The 21546-nt window shown below is 23.7% G+C and overlaps 1 protein-coding gene across 1 annotated transcript; it reads left to right on the forward strand.

The window, feature by feature from the left end:
* The first annotated feature begins 1028 nt into the window (after positions 1–1028).
* On the forward strand, positions 1029–20128 carry LOC145831415 (uncharacterized). The gene is made up of 25 exons (XM_082938670.1): positions 1029–1160; positions 2006–2188; positions 4761–4887; positions 5131–5183; positions 5369–5397; positions 5673–6378; positions 7051–7154; positions 10521–10704; positions 11262–11335; positions 11730–11827; positions 12228–12327; positions 12674–12812; positions 13149–13291; positions 13909–14075; positions 14492–14648; positions 14953–15045; positions 15183–15275; positions 15742–15805; positions 16319–16511; positions 17398–17563; positions 17876–18004; positions 18447–18605; positions 18871–18996; positions 19302–19412; positions 19841–20128. The coding sequence occupies exons 2-25, from the start codon at positions 2020–2022 to the stop codon at positions 19886–19888; spliced, it is 3432 nt and encodes a 1143-aa protein (XP_082794796.1). The 5' UTR covers positions 1029–1160; positions 2006–2019; the 3' UTR covers positions 19889–20128.
* Positions 20129–21546: the final 1418 nt, after the last annotated feature.

Below are 21546 nucleotides of genomic sequence, written 5' to 3' on the forward strand. Positions count from 1 at the left end.
ATTGAAATTCTGCAATTTTGTTCAAGCCAAGTCCCTGAAACTTTTTTAAACTAAAACAAAAATAAACTTTTTTTTATGTTGCTTGCAACTTTTCCAAATATTACATGTTTGAGTATTTTACAATACTAAAAGTACAATTTTTTAAAAAGACAAATATAAAATTTGGTAGCCTCTGCTGTTTTTAGATTTTTTATCATGTTTTTGAAAGTACAAGTTTTTTGTTACTTACTTAGTTTAAAACAAAATTTCAAAAATATATTCTTTACAAAATCAGACTGTCACTCAGTTCATCAAACATTGTAGAACTAAACTTCATGTTAAGAAATATTTTAATATATGTATATACATATAAAATAACTGAAAATATACTGTAATGCAACAATATGTATAATGTAATATTATATACAAAACGCGTTAGCATACAAGTTTTTACAAATTAAAATTTTTATTTTTTGTATAGTTTTAACTTTGTTATTCTATCCATAAAAGTAATTAAAAAATCCAGGTTTTTTCTTTACTACACTTTTATATTTTAGGTAAAATAGCTATCCTGACAAAAAACCAAAAAAAAAAGTTAATTATTTTGTATTTAATCAAAAACTTATAAATTTACAACCCTCAAGTTAAAAATGTTTTAATTTTTGAAAATTAGAAAAAAATGTATACATTTAAATTGTCAAAAAAGTTATTAGTTTCCTGACTGAATGTAAAAGTAACTTATTTTCAAATTATTTTTAGATTGTGAAAATTGTGATCTGTTTACATATTTTTATAAGTTGTTTTGGTTTTTAAGTTAAAAAGTACTTGTTGTTTAAAACTCAATTTACTATAATGTAACAAGCAGCTAAACTTCTTACTTTTAGACTTTAATTTGTGATTATCCGTTAAGGGCATAGATTTTTACAAGTTGATCTTATTTTATAGAGTTTTAACTGAGCTACCAGACATTTTTAACCGCTTGAAAATTTTTTAAGTAATTATTTAGATTTAAGCAATCAGGTGACCTCAAAAGGTTCCTATTGGAAAGTGTGAACTAAAAGGCGAAAAAATACCATTTCACTAAAAGTCCTTAATCATCATCTACTCCTTAAATTTTTAAGCAATCTTATACAAATTTTCACAGAAAGTCTATTGACAAATTTAAAGAAGAATAAGTGCAGGTTTTTTTATTTTTTTTACATAAAATTTTTATTTGAAAAAAACTACATTTTTTTTTAACCTAAAATTTTTATTTTTTGATATTTTTAAAATTGCAACTCTCAAAGTCTTTTAAATTGTAAAAGGAACGTTTCCTGAAAGTTTAAGGTCTTTAGCTCAAACAATGAAGAATAATATCAATTTTTAATGATTTTATAAATATCTGAGAAAGTTAACCACAAACAATTTGTAGTCTATACATTTGTATTGGAAACTTTTTATAAAAATTACAGTACCCAAAAGTTAAATAAAATTTTTATTCTATAAAAACTGGCTTGTAGTTTGCATTTTTTTTATAAGAACGAATGTTATTTTTAGTATAAAAAAATGTTAGACCCCCTATGCCCCTAATAAATTACAAATAATTATAAATGAAAATTTACAGTAAATGTTTTGTAGATATAGAAAACAAAGTGTAATTTAACAACTTAACTTCAAGGTCTTTAATATTATGAAGAAATCAACACTTTTTGTCACAAGTACTTTTGTATTAGTTACAAGTGAGAATTCCACTGCAGATTTTATATTTAATATTGATAGTTTTATAAAGTAAACGAACTTAATAATTAAATTATTTTTTTGACATAAACTTTTAAGGACATAAATAGTTTATAAAATATTTAAGTTTATAATATAACAAATGATTGTACATATATAAAAATACTAATGTTAATTCATGGATATCACTAAAATATAAATGTCAAATTAAAATTTTAATAAATATTTTAGTTTACTAGGTTAACTGTTATTATTATTTTAGTTTAGTTTATAATATAAAAACAAATAAAAAATCAAAATAATATTTCAGATATACTTAAATAAATGTCTTGGTTCACTGATTATGCCAAAACAGCACTCAAGGATGTTCAAAGCAAAATAGACAAGGTCCTGGACATTCAGGATGAAGAGGCTGAGATATCACCTCAGATCATTGAGAAAGCCAATCAGATCGTGCAAAAATCAGCTCACATTGTACAAAAAAGTAATAAAGGCAAGTTGAGTTTTAACTGTTGTATTTGTGATTTTTTTTTTCTTAATGTCCTAAGGGGAACACCATAAAAAAATCTAATTGTTAATAGACTCTTAATAAAATTAAACTCTTCTTTTATTATTTTTCATTTTTTATATTTTTAATATTAAATTATGAACAAAGAGTTTAAATTGTATGTTGAGTTTCTAATTAATTTCTTAGCGTTATACTTTTTATCAAAAAATCATTCATACTTTTATTCCTATTTATACTTAGCATATCTTTAACTGAAGTCCCATACAAAATCATTTTTCAAGAAAAATATAAAATTTACTTTTATTTTATATAAAAGTTGTTTTATAAAAGTATTATGAAACTAGAAAATTATATAGAATTATAGAGATAATAATGAATTTAATTTTTACTAAGATTTGTTAAAATATCTGCTTTTAACTTTTATAATACTATATTATAACTTCTTTGATTAATTTTTTGATATAAAGTGTCTGATTGTTTTGAAAGGGTCTAAAACTAAGAAAGTCTTACAAAAACAAAACCATGCTATGATACCATAAATTGGTACAAGTTTTTGAGATATTAGCAAATAAAGTTAAAAAATTTCATAAATTTATTATAAATGGCGTAAACCAAGAAAAAAATCTTCTATTCTATACTATTATATAAGCAATACTTTTCAAACTTTCTTAAAATGTTCATTAGAAAAAATAAATAATAAATTTAAAAGAAGTATTTACTTAATTTTTAATCAATTGTCAAAAAATAGTCTTATTACAGTTGTAAGATTTTTTATTTTAATTAATTTTTAATTTTTTCTTAATTTTTTTCCAAATCTTTCCTGAAGATTTGAGGTCTTCAAATAAAAACCATAATTGAGATAGATCTAAACCAATTTTAGAAAAAAATGACAATAATAAAACTGTGTTCCATAGGTTTTTATCTAAAACTTAAAAAAAGTTAGTTACATTTCAAAAGTTTATTAAACTATTACAACCTATAATTATTTTTTTTTCATACTTAAAGCTTTCATTTAAGAGCTAGTTTCATATTTAAAAATTTGACCCCAAATGCCTATAATAGAATAAATACTTGATATTATAGAATCATTTTTTACTATTTTAACATTTCCACTCAAAAACTAAGCAATTCCTTTTAAATTCACCTAAATGTTTACAAATATGTTTGTACTTCATCAGGCATGAAAGTTTTTTCTAAATAATTTAAGGGCATAGGGGGGTCCAACATTTTTTTTAATTTAAAATAACATTGGGTCTTATATGAAAGCTTGAAGTACAAACTACAAGCCAGTTTTTTTAAAACTAAAAAAAAACTTATTTAACTTTTGAGTAAGTAAGTTTTTATAAAAATTTTCCAATACAAATGTATGGACCGCAAATTTGTTGGGGTCAATTTTCTTGGATATTTAAAAAATCACTAAAAACCTATCTTCTCCTTCATTTTTTGAGCTAGAGACTTCAAACTTTTAGGAAACGTTCCTTTTATAGTTAAGAATACTTATAATGTTGGAATTTTAAAAAATTTTTAAAAATAAAGATTTTAGACAAAAAAAAAGGTGTTTATTTTTAATAAAATTTATTTTTTCAAAATTAAAAAAATCCTGCATTCAAGCTTTTTAAAATTTAATAATACACTTTCTGTGAAAATTTTAAGGAGATTGCTTAAAAAATTAAGGAGGAAATAGATTTTAGTGATATGGTCTTTTTTTTAGCAATTTTTAGTTTGCGTGTTCCATTAGGAACCTATTGAGGTCATTGACTTTGATCGCTTATATCTCAAAAAATACTTTGAATTTTTCAAGCAGTTAAAAATGTCTGATAGCTCAGATAAAACTCTATAAGATAAAACCAACTTGTAAAAATCAAGATGGATCCCCCCTTTGCCCTTAAAAGTAGCCATACATAAGCTGAAAGTTATACTACAGGATATTTTTAGGTATAAAAGTATCAACTTTTGAGATGAGAGTTTTGTCTCCTGGAAATTAAAAAATATTTATATTAAAATTGCAGATCCAAGTAACATTTTAAAACAGTAAAATTCTATAAACTACTTCTTGCAGTTAAATTTCGATTTTAAAAACAATAAGTTTTAAAACAGGTTCAGTATTAGTTTTTGCAAAATATTTATAAATAATTTTTTTTTATACTTTTAAAACTTTTTCAGTTCATTTTATAACTTACAGTACTTTTTACTTAAAAATATAAACATTCATTTTGTGAAAAACTACAAGATTTAAAGTGCCAAGTTTATATTACATAAAAAAATTCCTGATATTTTAAATAATTTAATTTCTCTATACAAGTACAAAATTTGTAAAATGACCTAAAAAAGATTAAGTTTGAAATCAAGTATTTTTGAAATGTAATAAAGTATGTAACTATATATTATTGTTTTTTAATTTTGGATTATTTTATTAGTTTTTTAACAAAGTAAAAGTCTTAACTTGCAGTATATGATGTATAGTTTTTTATAAATCTTTTTGTTTTAAACATTAAGACTTGCTAAAATTTCTCTTTGGTTTTGTTTTTTTAAACACTTTAATTATTTAAACTTACAGCAGAAGTAGTGAAAACTGCACCAAAGCCATCAAAACTCAAAGAAGCGGATGAAAAACCTTCACCTGTGAAATTGAGCGGTAAAAAATCAAGACAAAAGCTTGGTAGATCTCTTGGTAGAAAAATAAGGTGCGTACTTGCATAAAAAAATCTGAACATAAATGTACTAGTATTAGTATTTCTTTAAAAATTTTTTGGCTACGTTTCAAAGCTAAAGTTATAGTGTGCATATCAAACCTTTTTTGACCAGTTTTATGATTTTTTCAAGCTTAGTCATCTGTATTTAAAATAACATCTATATAGGTTATTGATAATAATTAAATAAAGTATTTACCAATACTAAAAGTATTGATAAATAATAATATTTTATAGCTCTACTAAAAAGTTGAATACAAATGAAGACAAGCAAGATAAATCAACAGAAGGTAATAGAAAAATAATAAAATATAAAAATAGTTTTAACAAAATTAAGTTTTTAACTTGACTATTATACAAGACACACAATTGCTGTAACTTTTAAGCTCAACAACCCTTAAACTACTAATATTTTGAAATTGTAATTTAAGCTTTAAACTTTTATTAATATTTATAAATTAATATTGATTTTCAGAAAAAGAAGCAAATACCAAGCAGCAAAAGGTAATCTTTAGCTTTGATTGTATAATTATCAAGTTCATAAAAAAAATACATTAATTTTTTTTTAATGTTTGATACTTCGGTTTTTAAATTAATTAAATGTTATTCCAATTTATTTATCAGTACAACAGAATAAAAAATTAGTACAACTTGTTTATCAAGATCAATTTTTAGTTTAACTCAATTATAAAAGCCTTATCTACTTAGCTCTAACTAATGATAGCTTGTATAATTCAATGAAACAGTTATACAATTGTTTAATGAACTTTATACTTCAGAATGAAACCAACATTGATGGATTTTGTGACGTTAATTTAAATGAAGACATACAGAAAGATCCTGAAATTCTACATGAAGACCAAAAGAAGTATCCAACCTTGCCAGACACTACCACTAAACAGTCATTAAGTACAGAACCAGGCAAAAAACCTACAGAAGAACTATCTGAGCTTAAAGTTGAAGAAGACAAAGAACAGAATGCTCAAAAGTCAACTGAAGAAAATAAAGAATCCCAGCTTTATGATTCAGAAGCTAAAGAAACAAAGGCAGTAGATGAAAACCTTGAAGTAGAGATTCAACAAGACAAAAGCCACAATTTGGAAGAACCTAGTCTTCAAGACATTACAGAGGAAAAAGGTCTTCCAGAAGAAAATGACAAAGACAACTGCTCAAAAGGTCAAAATGAAGAAGCAAAGAATCAAGACCAAAATCAATCAAGCATCAATGATATGTCATCTCCACCAGACAACCAACAAAATACAAACACATCCTCCCCAGAAAATATTCAGGAAAACAGCCAAGAAAATGAGAACAACAACACCAACAAACATTCGCCGGAAAACATTCAGGAAAATGCAGACAGGTTGTCACCAGAAAACGGATCCTCGGGAAACTCAGGGTCTTCAAATAATTCTTCTAACAATTCCTCGAGTGACGGCATTGATATTTTGGACCATGAGAGCGAAATCAGTGAATTTTCCATTTGTTAGTTTTAAACGTTATTTTAATGCTTTTGAATAATTGACTGATAAGAAAATGATAAAAGTTTAGTCGTAATTTTTTTCTGAAGCTAGTACTTTTTGTCATATTTTCAACTACTACCATAAGTTTTTTTCGTACTAATTTTTTGATTTTTTACAAATTTTTTCCACTAGTTGTACTAAAGAGCTTATTAAACATCTGAGATTATTTTTCAGTTTTAAAGAATGTTGTATATTTATCAAACAAAAAAAGTATCTAATTTTATAATGAAATATATGTTCCTCAAAACTATGACCACTATAATCACAAACACAAAGTATAGGAACGCGTGAACCTAACTTTTATTTAAAAACATATATACTTCCATCTCATTTAATATTTATTTTTAAAGTCTAGTTGTATATAATCATTTGAATTGTACTAATAAATGATTGTTATCCATACACTTATCATATATTTCAGTTATTTTTAAGTTTACTTTAATTATTAAGGCAACAAGATATAGTGTTAAAAGGCCAATGCACATCAGCAACAAATATTAGGGCAATGAAAGTATATACTGTCTAACTTGAAATACTACTTATTAAAAGAGTACTAAAAGCTGTATTAATTAAATTACTTTTTATTAAAGAATACTCTTTTAAATAATTATTTGTAACAATAAACTTATTACAGTATCAAAAGGACAAGATAGTGTTTCAAACGATAGAAGAAGGAAAACTTCAGATAATTCTTCAAGTGATATTGTAGCTGTCAGTGGTTATTGTTCACCTACTTCAGTTAGTTTTTGTTATTAATTATTATTTTAAATAATGTTTACTATTATAATTTATCGAGTGATATTGTTTCTGTAAGGAACTTTTGTTCACTAACTTTAGTTTGTTTTAATTAATTTAATAATTTTATATTGTTGTAATTCATGATATTGTTGTTGTCAGTGGATATTGACCTACTTCAATTATTTTTTAAATATTTTAATTAATGTTTGTTTTGTATGGTACACAAAAAATTGATATTCTTCACCAACCTTTGTTAGTTTTTAATTATTTTAATTTTTTGAATTAAATTTATTTTATAGTCTATTAAGTTTTTATTGCTAACCAAATTCTGTTAGTTTTTAAAGTATATTTTGTTAATTATATTCGGCTCAATTTAACAATTTAGTAATTGTTGAAATGTTTTAATCTCGGTTATACTATTTTTTTATCCTTGATATACTACTTGTGTTCTTATTTTATTACCATCAATAACTTTTGCTCACCAGTTCTTATCATATGATCATTTTCTTAAAATATTTTTTTTTATTTGAATTTATATTTTTTTCTTTTAAATTTAAATATGATTTATTTTTGCTTTAGTTAAAATATTTTTTTCTCGTTCATTTGTTTTACGAACAAAAATGTCTCTTAATATTTGTTAATTTATATATTTTGCTCTGATTGTTTTAATTTTCTTATCTTCCTATAATTTATTCAGTAAAATTTTAAAATAATATTTTAAAAAATTGTTTAATCAAAAAGAAATAATAAATTTTCAAAAGAACTCTTAATTACAAAACTCTTGCAGTTTAAAAATTAGGCGAGTTTAAATAAAAGTTCTCTACTTTTTTTGTTTACTAAAATAATTATGATTTTAATATTTGAAAAAAAAAGAGTTAAATCCGTTTGAATTAACTCGTGTTTAACTTTTATGCCGTATGTCCAAGAAAATTCAATTATATTTAAACTGAAAATTGTTTTTCGTATTGAAAATTATTTGAATCGGTAAATTGAAGTATGTTTCAAACGAAATTTATGAATGAAAACTTTTTTTAATGATAATTAAAAAGTTTTAAGACTTTGTATGTTAAATTGTTTTTTTTTTCAATGTTGAAATAAAAAATGTGTTTTTTTGCTTAAATTGTGTTATGTAATCAAATTGTAAGTAAAATTAGTTTTGATTATTTAATGTATTAACGCATAACAGATGTTTTTATGTTGTTGAATATTTATTTGTAATGCTTAGTAGATAGTAAACAATAACCATGTGATATTTTAAGTTTATCAATGAATGAAAAATGTGATGATTACTTTTGTAAATAACGTGGCAAATGTAGTTTAACTCTATAAATAGTTTTTATTTCGACTAATGTCATAGAAAAATAACTGATTATTTAATTTTTTTCAATAAAGTTGTGTGTTGAAATTAAAAAATTAAATATGTTGCTAACAAAAATGCATCGATTTAAACATAAGTTTTGCACTTTTATAAACATAATTAATTTTCTTTAATATTTTATGTTTCGTTTAAAAACTATAAAAACTTAAAAACAAACTGTAGTTTATATATATTTAAAGCTTCTTAAGGTTTTGTACCTTATCTTTAAATCTACTTTCTATTTGTTTTGTAAACTATCTATGGTTTTTTCTTGTAAACTATCAAGCACTCAACGCAATTTACCAATTTCAACTTTTTACAACCTTTCAAATAATAAGTAAGCAGATCAAATGGTCGATTAAATAACAAAAACAACTTTTCAATGCAGATTACATCAATTGATTTTTGATTTTTTGGTATTAATTCAACTTCAACTAAGTGAAAAATATTGTTGTTCAAAATACTGACAACTGAATATAAAGTTTCAATGTTGTACGTTTCATAGTTATTTTCCTAATTATTTGCATGAATAAATATTAAAAATAGCAATAGTAAAAAGTTCCGTTTTTTTTCTTCTTCTGAATTTTTTTCGATGCATAAAGATACTTCTAGTTTTACTGTCTATTTACATCGATTTGTTTAGTTTACTTTTATAAGTGTATTTGTATTTTTAATTGTGCTCAGTATGTTTTTTTGTTTTAATGTTAATTAATTTTAAGCGATAATTTTGGTCTTTTTTTGTTTGTTAGTTTGTTTTTAGCTTTCTTATGATCAATATCTAACCAAGTTAGCTTTACTTTTGAAATACAATATTAATATTACTTGATAATTTTATTTTATTATTTTAATGTAAGATTCATGTGTAAATTTTTTTTGTGCTTCTATAATACATAGATCATTGGGTGGTACAGAAAAATTAGTGAAAAATATCAAAAGTTTATTTATCTTATGTTTAAATTTATTCATTATTATTTTCTAACTAAAACTTAAATAGAGATGTGCAAGTTTACAACCAGGTTTTGGTGCCAACTAATTAAAGCTTACTGACATTGCAAATTTTGTTTGTGTAAAAGAGCTACTGAGTTGTGTACGAAAACCATTCAAATATATGATCACTAAAGCGTGTAACTACATGTTTACATAACAAATTACATATTACTAATGGCTTCTTATAATCTTACTCAAATTTTAAGTGACTTTTACATATCTCTATGATCTTTTTATGATAAAATATAAAAATTAGTTGTCATTTGAAATCAATGGTGCATTAGGAGTTGTGTCCTTAAATGACTTTTCTTTATGTACTTAAGCTCAATTTTTTCTTGCAATCAACTATATTGTAAAGTTACCAAGCTAGTCACCCTTTAATTTTTTTTAAAGCTGTTATGTAGTTTTATATGAAGTGTTTTGGTAGAAATGTTTTTTTTAAAGAAAGTAAAGAGTAACTAGTATAAGGGTTTTGTTTGATTTCAACATTTTTATAAGTTTGATGACTTGTTTTCGCTTTTTTAATTTACTTTTCATTATATGCTTTGTTGTTTCAAGAGAAAGTAGTATAAGAATATAGTTTGACTCGGGAATATTTTTACAGCCATGTTAACTTTTTTAATAGCTGTTAATTAGTTTGCTTTGAATTGTTAAGTGTTTTACTAACGAGTATAACAGTAATGATAAATAACACAGAATCATTGAGAAAAACACATTATTTTTTGTTAAAGTTTAACTAAATAAGTTGTACTAATAAAAACATTTAGAAAACCTTGAAAAAAAAATCAAAAACCTTGGCAACCCTGAACAATTAAAAATTGTAGTTGGAAACATTTTAGCTATTAATTAATACTCTGTTATTAGTAAAGTATGAAGCAGAATATATTATACAAATATCTACAAAGACTCAATATATTTAAATTAAGTAAAAATTTTATTGTGCTACTCAAATATTTCATTTTTGAAAGGCAAACTTGTATACTTATTCAAAAAATTTAAATATTTTTTCAAATAATTTATAGCAAATGGATGCATTTGATAATCAGGATTGCCACCAAATAAACCAACAAGAAATATCAAACGAAAATGATGAACTAAATCAACAAGAAGATAATGGTGACGAATTGAATCAACCTGAAATATTAACTAATTCTAACAATACTGTTATTTTGAGTGACAGTAAAAATCTTGAAAACATTATTACAGGTAGTTATATAATTGTTTAAATGGTTTTTGTTAGTATAAAACTTCCTTATTCTAAATTTTAATGTATTTGTAATGTAAGATAATTTAAAAAAAAAGATTTACCACTAATTGTTAAAAGCAGTATCTTTTACTTATAAAATGTTACAAATTAGTTTACTTCGTTTGACTATTCATTTAGTTTATTTTTTCTGACTAACGAATACTTGAAACTTAATGTATAGTTATAAATATATTAGAATGCTATTAGTTTTTTAAATTTTTATATAACTATAATAATTTGACTAACTCATTGTGCTTTTGGATTGTTTACTTTTTATACTTTACACAAAAAAGTATGTTGTAAAGTGAAAGTAGTGAAACTTTTTTTACTTTATTTATTCATTTGAAAAAAAAAAGCATTTCTTCTTAATAAAATAGTTTTTGAATACAAATTTTTAATGTTTATTGTAAGTCTTAAAAATAACAACAACCGACTTTAATTTAAGAAAGACTCTGTTAATCAGTTTTGTATGTTTTTCGAGTAAAATAGCTATTAATATGAAAACAATTTTGTTTAGACGACACAGTGAGTCAAAATGTATCTTTGGATGAAACCGAAACCAAAGAAACATTTATAACCACACAACCAAAGGTTTATTTAATGTTTTTGTAAAATAATTTTATAATATTTTTATTAATGTAATGTTCTTTAATAAAAACTTACAGATTACTCGTTTTACATAAATAATAAAACTAAATTTAAAAAACTAATTTGTTGCTGATTTATTACAAATATAAAAATTTGTTTATAAAATACTGATACAAACTCAAGGTTTTGGGAAATAACTTTTTTTGGAAGCTGTTTTTTTTTCTTATCTTTTTGTAATCTAAAAACAATAATTAGCGAAGTTATTTATTGTATAATGTTTTAGTTTTATTATATGAACAACTAATGAAAATGTGTATAACCTAACTGAAATATTTTATTAGGTATGAAAATTAGTACTAAGAGTATAGGTTTTTGTTAGTAATTAAAAAAAATACAGAAAAACACAGAAGACACAAAATTATCTGTATATGAATCACAATTGATGACATTGAGTTTGAATAATGCGAAGTTAAACGAAGAGAATGACAACTTGAAGTATGTTGTTGTATAATTGTATACAGTAATCAACATACTTTTGGTTATGTATTTTTTATTAAACTAAAGGATTTAACTTATTAAACTGTTTTAATAATGAAACAATAAATACTGTACATAAATTTATTACCACCGAATTATATAAAATGTTCGCGTATAGATTTTATATAAAATAATTTAATCTTCTTTTTATGAGTTGCTGATTAAGTATTTAATCTTAACTCTTCTGAAATTAAGACCTTGTTCGAACTATACTTATGTTTTGTTATTTTAAAGTAATATAGATTTTTCTTTTAATACAAAGTTAGTATATTTTAGGTCTTTGGTCAAATTATAAATTAGTAATATTAGTAAAACTGCTGGTAAATGTTAATAAAGTAATTATTATTTTAATTTCTAGGAGTGAAATAGAAAATCTTAAATTGGAAATCAGACCAGATATCATCGAGGAAAATGAAAAGTTAAAACAGCAAGTTCAGCTATTGATGTCTAAAAATCAAGTTGGTAATGTTTTATTTACTACCTTATTTTAGAAGTTTTATAAGTGTTAAACTTTATGAACTAAAAATTAAATAAGTAGTATAAATTTATTTGTTCAATTATGTTTTAGTTCTTATATACTTATGTTATTAAGTTCGTTTGTAGTAGTAAACACTTCCATAAAAATCATTAAAAGTCATAATTCAATGTGTTTTACTTTTTCTCAACAACATAGCTTTCCAAAAATATTAACAAAAATGTTATTAAATTGTACAGTTTTTTTTGTAACGATTTTTTTTTTTCCAGGAATAGATATTTTACTAAATAGTAAGAAATTATTATTAAAATGTTGACATTTATTTTTAGCAATTTAAAGCCAAAGAAGAATCAAATGAAAGCAAGATAACAGAATTAAAACTGGAGCTAAGTAAGAGATTGAGTAACGATGAAGTTACCAAAATAATAAGCGAAAAAGAACAAAGCATTCAAGAATTACTTGAAGAAGGTTTGTTTTATACTTTTTATCTTAATAAAAATTATTTTAATCAACCATTTGATTTCTAGTACTTCTGTAGTAATTTAGTACATGTTATGACTCTCTTACTTTAAAACAGAATAGAAAATTGAACTTTTAAAACATGTTTCAAAATAGATTACTGCTAGTTATAGCTTTTTTTATGAGTATTTATCTTTTTTTACTATATCACAGTTTTTTAAAAAATATGCACTACTAGAATGAAAAAATAATTAGTGTTTTGGTATTTTAACTTCAACAATATTAATATAGTTAATTAATCTGAAATATAATTAAAAGTAAATTGATGTCTATATCAAATTTCAGGTGAAAAACTAACCAAAAATGAATTGAAGCAAAACCTGATAATTAAAAAATACAAGCAAAAATTAAAAGAAAAAGAAGCAAAAGTTACAGAATTCGAAAATAAATTAGAAGGAGTTACTAAAGAAAAAGATAAGTATAAACAGGTTGATACTTATATTAATATAAAAATATAACATCTTAATGAAATTTTTCAAGACTAGTTATAATATTTAATTTAACTTTAAACAAATTAGTAATCATCCAGTGATATACTGTTTTCTAAGTAATAGTCCTCTTTTACTCATAGGCATTAAAGGCACAATAGTATTTTCGAAGTATACAGGAAATAAAAATAATTGGGTGTCTAATTTTAGTGCTGTTTTTAGTTTTGAAACTGTATAGTACTAAGCTATAGCTTATAAATTAGTTTAACTTTCTAGCAATTAACTTACCGTTGATCTTTACCATGCTAAAGTCAGGTGTAACTAAGTTGTTAAACAGTTATTAAATTCAAAATGATATTTTTAATTACTCAACGGACACTATCTAACTAAATCAGTTGTTGGTATGTATGGATTTGTAATTAACTTTAAATTTTTTCAGCAATAAATTTTAAATTTGTCATCATTCTAAATTGACTATGAAATTAGATGTATTAGTTAACTCTTTGCTTTCAAAGCATAAATTAATCAAATAATAAGTTAATTAAGTTATTTAAAGAAAAAAAAATCTTGGTATATTTTTATCAAAATGATTTTTCAACATTCGAAACTTCTATCAGAACTACGAAGAATCATCTACAAAATTGAAGGAAATTTCGCGGGAAAACGACGAATTATCAGACATGCTGCGAAGCAGAGACGTTCAGAATTCGCAATATTCGCAAAAACTTCACGACGACGGGGAAAAATTGAGAGCAGTTCAGTCCACATTAGACGCTGCTTACAAGTTTGTTTTTTTTTTTTTTGTAAAACATTTCGTTTCGTCTGATAACTTACATGCTTTTTTGGATTCAACAAACGTTTTGAATTTCTTTTGATTTTCTTGGTGAAAAACAGATTTCCTAAGCTGTAGGAATAATAAACTTTACAATATAAAATACATCAAAATAGTTTTTTAAAAGTAGTAAAAACAGTATGTACAAAAATTAAAATAAAATTTAAAATTATGAGAATAAAGATAAAAAATATTTTACCAAATAAAAGTCATTTAAACAAGTGCGTTAATTATGTATTTTTAATATTTTGTGAATATTTTTCATATCTTTGAAATGTATGTTTAAAAGATTTTTGAAAGCTATTTTCAAAGTATTTTACCATATTATGTTTGTAAACGTTTAAAAATAATAAATTAAATATTTTTAGAGAAAATGACGAGTTAAACAAGAAAATAGCAACTTTGCATTCAGAACTTCACGACACTAAAATAAAATGTGAGGAAAATTCCGTTAAAAGAATAATGGAAGAAAAATTACTGATGGAAGAAAGTTATGAGAATAAATTAAACTTTCTACAGTTGACTGTTCGTTTGAAATTATTACATTTAGTAAAACATTAGATAATTATATTCAGGAATTGAATTGTTGCGTATTTAAATGAAAAGTTGTGTTCAAATTACTTATAGAGTAGTTTTATTAAAATGTAAATGTTTTTCACACTTAAGTGTTTTATTCAGTTTATACTTATATTTAAAACATACAAAAATATAGATAAAGTTTAAAATTTATTATACAGTTTTTATTTAAATGTATGGCTCTAAATTGTTCTAAGAATCAAACTTATATGCATAAAAAGTTATCTAATATTTAAAAATGATATTTTCTTAGATGAATGAGTCTAAAAAAGAAGCAGAACTAAACGAAACTGAACTGAATATGAAAAATGAACTTTTACAAAAAGAAATCAAGAAGTTAACATCTGTTAGTATTTCCTTTATATATTTCATTTTTGTTCTATCTTTAAGATGCACTAAGTATTTTTTTTTACAAAGTAAAAAGTACAGCTGAACTGTTTGCATGTATAGTTTTTTCTAAATATTTGAAAAATAAAACACCAGAGACTTGAGGATAGTGAGCAGAGGAATTTCGATTTAGGGGAATCCCTGAGCGAATCAACAAGACCCCTGATTCGTCAGTTGGAAAGTTTGCAGGTTAATATATTTGTTGTATGTAGTTTTTTGAAGTATTATTTAATTTCGCTTAATATGTTATAATTAAAATAATTAGGTGTCCTTTATATACTTATATTAGGGTATGGTTGTATTAATGATAAGAATTATAATAAAAACAATAATAATATAGAATAATTATTTTTATTCTATTTAAACCAGAATGTACTGAAATAAAAAATAGTTTCTTCAAGTTAAGTTAGATGTGTTGTATTAAGTGTACCATACTCATTATATGTTTCTGGTGTTTTATATTTAATAAATATTTTAAGGTTCAATCAGATTTTTTAGAATAAGATATTTTTAATGTCTGTATAATATAAACAATCAGTTATTTTCGTGTATTAAAAAAAGTAGTTTGTTTCAGTTAAATTAGATTAGCTTTAGTTAATTATACTTAACTGTCTTTAACTTAGACGAAATAAATGAACAATTTAATGTTTATCAGGTCAACCACTCGAACCAAGCGGAATCTTGGCAAGCTGCCGAAAAAATTATCACTCAGAGATTAGGTTTGTTAATTATTAAGTTTTTTATAACTTATATATACAAACATTTTCTTTGACACAAATAAAATATGTTTATGTTGTTATTAAACTTCCCCATTTTTATAAAAAATTGATCAAAGTTGGTAAATGAATTTTAGACATTTTTTTATAAACAAATAGATCACAATCAATTTTCACAGCTTGCAATCGAAGTTTAATAGTTTGTCAAACTTCTTTTTTAAACCAACACGTTTAGTCAAACCTCCAAATTTAAGTTTTTTATCAACCTAATGTGCACGCTTTTTAGCAAGAAGGCTTAGGTGTTGCTAGTATCTTTTCAGAACAACTTCTTACATGTTTAAAAGATATATTTTACCAACAACACTAGTTTTCAAAAAAGAATCAATGGCAAAAATTTTGATATACTCCATTTATTCCTTCCCAACAGACAAAACCTAACTTAAACTAGCAAATAAATGATATTATAACAGATAAGTATATAACATATAACAAATAAATAAAAATTATTCTTTTCAGACGACGCCCAACTGAAACTAGCGAAATCCCAGCATTCAGAGCAAAACGCAGTTGACAAACTTAAGGAGAAAATGCAGGAGATGAGGATTTTGGAGGAAAAGTGGAAATGCACGAGTGAGGAAGTGACGAGTTTGAAGGAGGAAGTTGGTAAGAAGTGTGAGGAGTTGGAAATTGTGAGGAGTGAAAATAAAAAGTTTGTTTGAATTTTATTTATCAACAAATAAGTTGTTTAGCAGTAGTACTTATTATTTCTTTTCAACTGTATTTTTGCTTGAACTATTAAAATTACAACTAAAGGTATTTATTAATATATTTTCAATGATTAATAGTTTCTTTATGAAAATAAAATACACCAACTATTAATTATTTTTGAAATTTTAAACTTACTTTCATATATTTAAGTCTTTTTTTTAGTTACAAAACAAGATAAATAAACTATCTTAAAGTTAATTGTATTCCATTATGTTATACAAAATAAATTTAGTTATTTTATTTCTGTGTATTTTTGATGAGCTTCTTTAACTACTAACTAAACTATTTTTGTTGGTTAACTATTTATTATGATTAATATATTGTAGTTATATCTCAATAAGTTTTTTACCAAACTTTGTTAATTGAAATAAAATTTTTCATATGTTTTTCTTTAAAATAATTTTTTTAATGCAATTTCAGTATTTTATTAAGCAATTTATGTATTGGTAACTATTTGATAATCATTTATAATTCTTCCACTATTAATTTCCTTGAAAAAGTATAAGAACTCGATAAACAATTTTTTTAGCTTGAACTTTAATCTTTTTATCAACTAATAAGAGTGTAAACCTTCTTTATGTAATTTAGTTTTTAGTTCTCCTGTTTGTTGATTTCACAAATCAAAGTTTCAAAAAAAAAATTTGCAAAAGAAAATGACTTTTTTTTAACTAAATTTAAATAGAAATTTTATGACAAATATTTTTATTAAACTTTGATTTGTGAAATTAACAAACAGGAGAACTAAAAACTTATTTAAAACTAAAAACGTATTTCTTAGTATTTAACTGTTTAGAACATTATTAATTTTTGAACATTTTTTTTCACAGGTTAAAAAGAACACTTACTGAAAATCAAAACGAATTTGATAGTTCGATTTCTCAACTTAAAAGTGAAAAATTTCAACTGGAAAATTCATTCACAAGTGAAAAATCTAAATACGAAAAAGAAAAGAAAAAATTACAACAGTCCATAGATTTTCTTAACAGAGAAAAGGTAAGATTTTTTTAGAGCTAGTTATAGTTTTGAAATAAATGAATAAAACTATGGTTAAGCTTTTTTTTTCTTGCTCACAATAACCTTTAATTATTTAAACTTTTTGTTTAATATAAAAGGTATTTAAATATTTAAATATATTTAGCCAATAACAATAATTCACCAATATTTTAGATAATGCTCTATTCAGTAATACCTCTATGTATTTTTTAAAGCAAAAAACATAAACCACCTCTCCAGCTGCTTAAGTAAACAAACATATTTGATTACAACATTACATTACACGATTACCTAGCAACAAACTTATTTCAGGACCGGTTGCTGTGGACGACGCGTCAGGACAGCTTGTTGTCGCCATCTAGCGTCCAGTTGCGCCAGGACAGTCTGACGAGCGTCCAGTTAGCCGAAAACGAATCGGTCGCCAGCTCAACCGATGCCAGGGTATGTTTCTAAATGTACCTGTTGAATTATACTATGTTTTCAGCTTTCATAAAACTATTTACAAATAGTTTTTTAATCAGCTGTATTTGTTTAATATATCATAATTAATGTTAAAACATATGCTTTTTAAGTTTACAGCCGTATTTTTTAATGTTCATTGTCTTTCGCTCAAATTCTTAATCATTAATAAAATAATTAGAGCAAATTTGTATTTTCCAAATAATACTATTTGTTAGTAATAGATATAAAGCTTCTTTAGCTTTAACTTTTAATATTAAATTGTGATCGACCGCTCTTAATTTTCTTCTTATCAGTAAAGACACAAAAATACTCTCATACATAACAACGGATCTATCAAAATTAGTCAACAACATTTTAGTTGTTTTATTTTAAACTGATTAGCCTGTAAAAAAATTTAAATTTATTATTTTTCTCCCAACAGACGATGGAGTCCTCCCTCATAAGTTTCGACAGGACCTCCACCCCAACAAACAATTTCCACGGGGTCTCGGGGGTTCCCCCGGGATTCCTGCAAGGCGGCATGATCGAGTTCCTGCAGACGCAGATCAAAATGAAGGAGGGAGAAATTAACCAGTTGCAGGTTGGGGAATTTTTTTTTGTTTTTTTTCATTTACTTTACTAAGTGACTTGTGAGTTACTGTTTAAGTAATTACAAGAAAGCGAAGTCAATTTGATTTAATCGCTAAAAATAAAAACTTTAAAATCTAGACAAGCTCTATATGTTAATGTTTCTTGCATATCAAACTAATTTATAATATTAATTAATAATATTATACTAATATATATATATATATATTGAAATTAGTTATGTTAATATTATTTGTTTTAAATTAACAAATCTTTAGGGCCAAATAACGATGCTTGAGAAAACTCGTTCGAGCATGACGGAAGAGATAGTGAGATTGACCAATGAGAACGAATTATTCGGAAACAACAAGATTCAATTGGATAAAACGAAGAAGCAGCTTCACGTTAGTTTCTTTTTCATATCTGTAGTGATTACCTCATTATAAAATATAATCACAGTAGTAAAACTAACTGAAGAAAAAATATATTTTTTAATGAACAGGAACTGAGCATTTCTTTTAAACAAATACAACATTAAACATTAGTTTTGTAAGACGTTGTTAGCAAAAGACTTCATTAAAACTATGTTTGTCTAAGATTATTTGCTTTTGAATAAAAATTTTGAATAATATATGTCAAACACTTAACATCGTCACAAAAGTGATAAGACTTTTATTCACAAATATACATTTTAATTTTTTTTAATTAGGAAATACAAACTCGCCATGAAGCGGCTTTGACACTTTACGGGGAATTACAAGAAAAATATGAAGAAAAAGTTCAGGATTTTAAAGATCTTGATAATATATTTAAAGAACAAGTCTGTTTAATTATTATGTAAATAAATATTTAATAACAGTTCAAGAGTTCAATTATCATGAAAAATCTAAAAGTTTGTAAAAAATGTATATATAAAACTTAGTTTTGTTTTAACAAAAAAGTTAATAGTTCATTTCTAATAATATTGTTTATAAAAAGAATTTTGTTTTTGAACAAAGCTTTAATAACAAAAAAAATAAAATAAATATATTTTTACGTTAATTTATAAGAAAAAACTAAAAAGCTAAATTAGATTTTGTTGAATGATCAGTTTTCATATTAAATATAAAATTATAATGCCTTTGTTTATTTTATAGTTGTTTTACATAATCTTTAGTAAGAATAAGGTTTTAATTGAAACATGTTATTATTAATTTATTAAAGTATTATTAATTTTAAGCTTGACAATAACTAATATATTTTTTACAGATGTTTAGAAATTTAGAACTACAAGAAAAACTGAATGCAAACAGTTAAAAGTAAAATTATAATTTCTAAACTAAATAATAATAAAAACTAAATGTATTTTTTAAATATTTTGAATACTTAACTTCACTCCTTAATTTCAATAAATATAATTAAAGGCTTTCATTTATTTTTTTTTTCACTCTAAAAACTATTATTATTTAAGCAAAAAAGTTATTTTACTCAATTTTTTTTCTTGTACAAAACTTTTAACGTTCCACATTAAACATTTAAGATAATTAAGATATTTGAAGCTCTATGTATAAAATATTTTTTTTTAATATTTAAATGAATAAATTAAGGTGATGTTTTATTTATTTATATCTTCGATCTTTAAACATATACAGTATTAATTAAATTTATATTTTAATATGTTATTCAAAAGCTCACTGCATTTGCTTGTAAGACTAATAATATGATATATACTAAACAATATAATTTATAATACTTTTTTTGTAAAGTGTTTTCGTTTATTTTCAACTTGTAAAAGTTAATTAATTTTCTAATAAAAAAGCTTTGGTAAATGTAACACAGTAAATATTTCCTAACTGCCTGTAACTACTTTTTTTATTTTTATTTAGATTTACTAAACCTTTTAATATTAAGGGTTTCTGTATTTACTTTATACACTAATGATAATTAAAGCTCCTAAATATGCGAATTTATTTTAAAACTGTAGTTTTTAGTACTTATTTAGAAAATTTATCTTTTTATTTACCATAGTACATATTGATGCAATATTTTTATCGTTTTTATTACTTAATAAAATACACGTTTTTAAGCTTGTTTTTCATTCATTTAAAATTGAGCGCTTAACAAATTGTCTTTTCATTTAAACTCTGCTTGGCTAATGCATTTTTTCTAAAAATTTTCATTATTTAATTTTTTATTGTATATTTTTAAGCTGTTTAATATTGTCTTTTTTTGACAGAAATTTAATTAACACATATTAGAGCTAACACAGTTTATTTTATTAAGTTTTTGACACATGTTTTTGATTAAGAAGGATTTTTTTTTTGAAATATCATAACCTTTTATTTGGATTAAATTATCAAGTGTACAAACAAGATAGTCAACTTTACAAATACAGGGTTGCCACTTGGTCAGAAAAAGTCAGGAAAAATTTTTAAAATGACAAAAGTCAGGTAAAAATGGGGGGTTTTGAAAAAAAAGTCAGGAAATTTTATAAAATTTAAAAAAAAAATCAGATTTTGTCAGTTTAAATTTACAAAATTCCTTGTTTTTCAAAGCCTTCAAATGGTAAAAATTGATTAAAAATCCTTTAAAATCAGAAAAAAATCCCAAATTTTCCTGGAAGTTGACAAAAATATTTAATTTTATTTTCAATGCCTTCACCTGGTATAAATTAGTAAAATATTTTTTATAAAACTGCAAAAATTTTCTATTAACATATTGAACAAGTACCCTACTTGAACAAGCAGGTTTTGTAAGCTTTTTAGTATTGATAATCTGTAGCAAGGACACTTCCATAGTGAAACTGTGATATATACACAAAAATTGTAAAAGTTCCTTTTATGTCATTTGTTTATCTAGATACATTTATGCTAGGAAAAGCTAAAAAAATGTGTCTTTTTTCAGACAAGCTGTGTTTATAAGGTGATAATACAAGTATTTTGCTGATAGAGCTGTTTATTACAAACATGAATCAT

This window comes from Thalia democratica, chromosome 3 (assembly GCF_965202585.1).
Source record: "Thalia democratica chromosome 3, ktThaDemo2.hap1.1, whole genome shotgun sequence".
NCBI classification, from domain to species: domain Eukaryota; kingdom Metazoa; phylum Chordata; class Thaliacea; order Salpida; family Salpidae; genus Thalia; species Thalia democratica.